At 48.1% G+C, this 5,889-nt stretch overlaps 1 protein-coding gene across 1 annotated transcript; it reads right to left on the bottom strand.

The window, feature by feature from the left end:
• Positions 1–4,625: 4,625 nt before the first annotated feature.
• On the bottom strand, positions 4,626–5,666 carry LOC308652239 (olfactory receptor 11L1-like; the record flags this gene model as incomplete). The annotated part of the gene is made up of 1 exon (XM_081300021.1): positions 4,626–5,666. The coding sequence occupies one exon, from the start codon at positions 5,664–5,666 to the stop codon at positions 4,626–4,628; it is 1,041 nt and encodes a 346-aa protein (XP_081156147.1).
• Positions 5,667–5,889: the final 223 nt, after the last annotated feature.

Below are 5,889 nucleotides of genomic sequence, written 5' to 3'. Positions count from 1 at the left end.
CAGAGCCCAGAACAGAGCTGGGCAGCTGTGGAGGGCACTGGGCCCATGGCATTCTGACCAGAAGTTTTTGGGTTGTGCCAGACCACAGAAACCACTACACCCTGGACCCTCACTTGCTCTTCCTGCATCTGCAGCGGCTGAGCAGTGATAAGTAGTGAACTTGTGGGCTGTGAAATGGCCATTCCCTGAGAACGTGGGTCAGTCCTAGAGTGTCCCTGAGTTCGATTCCTGGGAAAGAAAGAGAGAGAGAGAGAGAGAGAGAGAGAGAGAGAGAGAGAGAGAGAGCGCTATACAAATTTGGAGCTATTCCTTGAGGCATCATACAGATTTAGAGATGGGAAAGAAAGATTATAAATAGATTTTTGGTTAAAACAACAGCAAACATGTGAAGAGGATAAAAGATTACAAACCCAGGAAAGAATGTGGATTCACATGCCATTTAGACTCTAAGATCAGGCAGTCATTTTTTCTCTATTTTGATCATAAACTCTTTTTCACTGTTGAACCACTCCGCAAAGAAAAGACCACTGATTCTAATTTTAAATCAAATTAAGCAAGTTTATATTGTGTACACAAAGAAAGCTGGCCAGGACTGTCTCTCCCAACCCTGGGCTAGAGATCAGCACCTCAGCTCTCCAGAAAAAATTTATAGCACAAAAAGTTGCAAAGGGAGGTGTCTTGAGAACTTATAGCAAACAGGATTTTGACAAGCCTAATACAATGATCTGCATGGCTTAACATTTCAAGGTAGGGAATAAATTCAGATCCCAACATCAGAATTTATGAGGTGCTGCTGAGGTTTAAGAGAGGGTTGTTATCTGGTCAGGGAGACCCAGGCATGGATGAGTTCAAGGCATGGGCAGGCATTCCAAACAAGTTGAGAAATCTCAGGAATTTATAGTAAAACAGAAATGAACTTTTCATGAATTTGTGACGAGATGCATCCCAATCTTAAAATGGAATTAGGCTGAGTTTATCAGTCACTTGGTGGTTCAGAAGTAAATGGAAAATAGAGGTGATTTTCATGAAAATGGAATAGTTTCTCTATTCATCAGGAAATTGAATGTCAAATTTCCTTTTCTACACCATCATTAAATTGTTGGTCATGTTGACAACTTAACCAAAAGAATGGTATTCATATAATAAATGCACTGTTTTCATTCTATGTGCACAATAGGTAATGTACCCACGTGATTCAGTTTGTTACATCACAGTCAGAGAACTGAAGCATCCTTTAGGCATTAGTAAGGCTCACAGCCACAGGAATTATTTTCAGCCTGGGGTGAGCTTTATTCTACCTCCTGTCTATGTTGTACCTATGACAAAAACACTTTAGGTATCTGAAATGACCCCTTAAAAAAGTTGATACATTTATTTATTCAACAACTGAGAATCAAAATAAATAATAATTTTAAAACACATAATATTACTCATATAACACTATACAATGGTCCAGTGATCTTTGGAAAAGTAACCGAGGAATAAATTGCACTGAACTTCAGTTCCATTAAACCATCTCCCACCAAAGACCGGACTCCGTGAGCCTGCACTTGCACAAGCCACTGAAGGGGGAGCAAGGTGTAGGGCGGAGTGACAGCTGCACCTGAGTGGCCTTGCACAGCCCAGAGGGCGCTCCAGGCAAGGCCAGTGTTGGGCAGAGGGCACAGCTACATGCCTGACCCCATAGCGCCCACCCCGTCCAATGGAAAGCTGAACTCTAGATCTCCTTCTTTCTCAGGAGTGGCTGAGGAGCCTGAGGAAGTCCTTGCTCTAGCCCGCTTAGTCCCGGGTGTCCTCCCACACTCCCTTTTGAAAACCTCTTCCTTGGAGAATCTTGCTCCTAAGTACAAGAAGCTGTCTTTCCAGATTAAGATCAACCCCTTTGCCCTGGGCTGCTCCCTCTCATTTGCAAATGACTCTAAGGCAGGTCTTCTCACAGCCAGGAGCCCTGCAGGGACTGACTCCTCCCCACTTCACTATGCCCAGCTCCTCACTGTTCCAGCAGCCACACCTTTGGCTCTGCTTTCACTCCAAGCCAGACAATGCCTTAAATCACTGATTGAAGACACCAGACCCCTAAGTATCACTTCCTGTCAATCCAGGTAGCTCCGGTAACCTGGTTAGGTCTGCCTTTAGTTTTTGCTTTGGATTTCTATCCTTGGCTTCCCTTACTAACTGACTCTTCATTTATCTTCTTGGTCATCACTGACTTGAAGTCCTTCCCTTTCTTGTTCTATCTCCAACTGTGCCCACAAGCTCAGCCTCAACCCAGGATCAACCCTGACTTTCACCGTAATCCTAAGGTGCTGAACCCACAGGCAGTGCCACATGAACGAATGATACCACCCTCATTGGGCAAAGTGGGTCTGGGGCACCTGTAGCCCTCCCTTCAAGCCCGAGGGTGCTGCTGTCTGTGGCACATAGGCGCCACCGACCTTGTCATAAACATAAGCAGGTTAGGGCTGGGGATACAGCTCAGTTGGTAGAGTGCTTGCCTCGCATGCACAGGGCCCTCAGTTCAATCCCCAGCACCACATACACACCCACAAAAATTGGCAAATCTTACTGTATCTTAATTGTATCTCAATAAAATTGACACAATAATTAAAAAAAAAAAAGCAGATGAGCCCTCAGGTGAAAGTGCCCAATCCTATCTCCATTTCTAAGACCTCATCCAAGGAAGACCTCTGCCTTCTGCCCCTGAGGCTGAACCAAGTTCTCTCCCTCTGAGCACTGCCACTTCACACTTGTCCTGGACCCTGTCCTGCCCAATCCCAGGCTTTCAGGTGCTGCTTATACTAGAGACCTCTCAGGCTTTTGTACACTAATGGCCTTCCCCACCTGCGTGGGAATCAACCCAGGTGCTAACATCTTACAATTTATAAAAACACAACTACACCTCCCTTGAGATATTTGGCTCTCACCCCTTCAACACTACCCTTCAGGAAAACTGTTTGCAAACACAGCTGCTCCCTTCCCTCTGGAGCATTCTCTTGGGCACTGCCCCCTGTGGTATCACCCTCTGCTTGACAAAGACACTGCCCTCTCGGGACAGCAGTGCTCTGGGTCAGGCAGAGTGCAAACCTCTGGCTCCAGCTTCCCTGCTGTCCCTTCCTCCTGCCTGCTCCGCCCCTGAGCCACCAGCTCCGCAGCTAGCTCAGCCTCCTCCTGGGGGCTTCTGCTACTTGGGGTTCCTCCTCCCACCTTTTTGTATTTTCCATTCCTTTGCTCTGCTCTGTCTTTGCTCTCTTGATTTTTTGGTTGCACTCTCCTGAAGGGACCTGCTTATATGGATTTCATTAACAAATCTAAAATCAAACCAACTTCCTCTACCCCATGAGCTGCTGCATTGACCCCAACAGTTCTTTCTCTGTCTTTTCTTTAAATAGTCTTTAAATAGCTGTAAATGCAAAATTCATCTTCAGTTCTATATTTAGTACCCTCCAATAATCAATCATTTCTCTTAGTGTAAATTCAAAACCCTCTACAGGGTTACTAATGATCCACAGGAACAAGGCTCTACCCCTCCCCAGGCTGACCTCTGTCCACCTCCCCAGTCACTCTGCCTCCCTCTTCTGTCCTGCATGCCACCATCTCAGCCTGGACTTCTCTGTCCACTTCTGCTCTCCTCCTCCCAGCAGTGAAGGTTAAGCACTTGGTGGGCAGAGCTTCCCTAACCCCCTGCTGATGCAGGCCTTGCTAAGGTCTGCCTTCACGCAGTAGGAGACCTCCTACTTCAGGGGATTAAAAGTATTTGTGGAATTAAGGAATGGAATCTGTCAGGGTGTGTGTGTGTGGGGGGGGGGGGAGTGGCAGAGATCTCCTAAATCCTGGGTGAGCAAAGGAACTTGTGAAAGAAATTTGTATTATGCCACAGGGCCTGACTCTAGTCTTCTAATCCCTCTACCCCCTTCCTTCCTTCCCTGGAATTTCATTAAATAGAAAATATTAGAAGTCTAGCTTACCCAAGACAAATGCTTAGCACTTTAAAAATCTTTATTTGTTCTCTTATTACTAAGAGATAATGGAGGACAAAACACAATTCCAAAGTCTTGGTTTGCTTTTTCATTCATTCTTTTTTTTTTTTTTTTAAGAGAGAGAGAGAGAAAGTTTTTTTAATATTTATTTTTTAGTATTCGGCGGACATAACATCTTTGTATGTGGTGCTGAGGTTCGAACCCGGGCCGCACGCATGCCAGGCGAGCGCGCTACCGCTTGAGCCACATCTCCAGCCCCCTTTTTCATTCATTCTTGCCACAGCTGTCATACATCAGGTTTGAGGTGTGCAAGGCCAGTTTCCCAACAGTGCATAAGAGGTTAGAACTGCCTGTCCCTATGCTGTGCAAATGCAGGGGAATCCCTCAGGGACCAGTCGCCTTGCTGCCTTCTCAGGGCTTTTCTAACAGCCTCCTTGAAGTCTTTGTTCCTCGAGCTGAAGACACTGGGTTCAGGCCACGCGTGCCATCACCAGGCACTGAGACTGCAGATTCCCAGCAGAAGAGAAAACATGCCTGAGGACAGAAGGTCCCCACATAGAAGCCCATCTTCTGACGTCTCGTGGGCGGGGGACCTCAAGTCACTGATTCCTTACAGCCACAGGACCCTCTGCACACTAGCAGGAATGCTCAGCCTGGGCTCCGAAGCCAGAGTCCTGGTCCTGCCTGGCCCCAGGAGCTGCTGCCTGCAGACTCTCCCCACCTAATGAAGACCTGTCCTCTCACTCCGACTCCACAGCGGCTGCGCTGCCTTCTGATAGCTTTTCTAACAGCCTCCGTGAAGTCTTTGTTCCTCAAGCTGTAGATGACTGGGTTCATCAGTGGTGTGACCACAGTGTAGAAGACAGAGATGATCTTGTTGATTTCGGGTGACAGGTGGGCACTGGGGCGCACATACATGGAGATCATGGTCTCATAGTAGATGGTGACAACAGCCAGGTGGGACCCACAGGTGGAGAAGGTCTTCCTCCGTCCAGAAGCTGAAGAGATCCTCAATATGGAGGACACAATGAAGACATAGGACACAAGGGTCAGGAGAAAACAGACGCACAGCACTGCGACCGACAGGACAAAGATGGCCATCTCGGTGATGTGGGCACTGGAGCAGGAGAGTTGCATGAGTGGCGGGAGGTCACAGAAGAAGTGGTTGATCTGGTTGGGCCCACAGAAGTCCAGCTGGGAAATCATCATGGATGGCAGAAAGCCTGTGCCCACCCCTGTCAACCAGCAGAGGGCCACCAGGTGCCTGCAGGTGCAAGGGCTCATGAGGAAGGGGTAGTGCAGTGGACTGCAGATGGCCAGGTACCGGTCGTAGGCCATCGTGGCCAGGAAAAAACACTCAGTAGCCCCAAAGAACACGAAGAAGTAGAGCTGTGCCATACAGGTGGAGAAGGAGATGGCCCAGCCCCAGGAGGCCAGGTTGGTCAGGAGAAGGGGCACGATGGTGGACGTGTACCAGATCTCCAGAAAAGAGAGGTGCTGGAGGAACGTGTACATGGGGGAGTGCAGGCGCCGGTCCTGGCTCACCACTGCGATGATGACGATGTTCCCGGTGAGGGTCAGGAGGTAGATGAGTAGGAAAATGGTGAAGAGCAGGGTCTGCCACTCCTGAAGAGTCCGGAATCCGAGCAGCTGAAACTCGGTGACTGCAGACACATTTGGGGCTTGCATCGTCTGGGGGCAGGGACTGCAGAAAACATGTATGATAAGCACGGGGTGCGAGGACAAGAATATTATGACCACTGGTGTTTGGACCTTCAGGGCTTTTTTGTTTTGTTTTAGGTTTGCATGTGCTGCTCTTGGGAGGTTCAAATGCACAATCCCATGCTCCTTTTATTTGACCACATTTGGATCTGAATATCAATGGCTCTAGGCTTCCTGACCCAGTCACTCC

This window comes from Spermophilus citellus (assembly GCF_964194105.1).
Source record: "Spermophilus citellus genome assembly, chromosome: 1".
Classification (NCBI taxonomy): Eukaryota; Metazoa; Chordata; class Mammalia; order Rodentia; family Sciuridae; genus Spermophilus; species Spermophilus citellus.
This window is presented reverse-complemented; position numbering and strand designations above follow the sequence as displayed.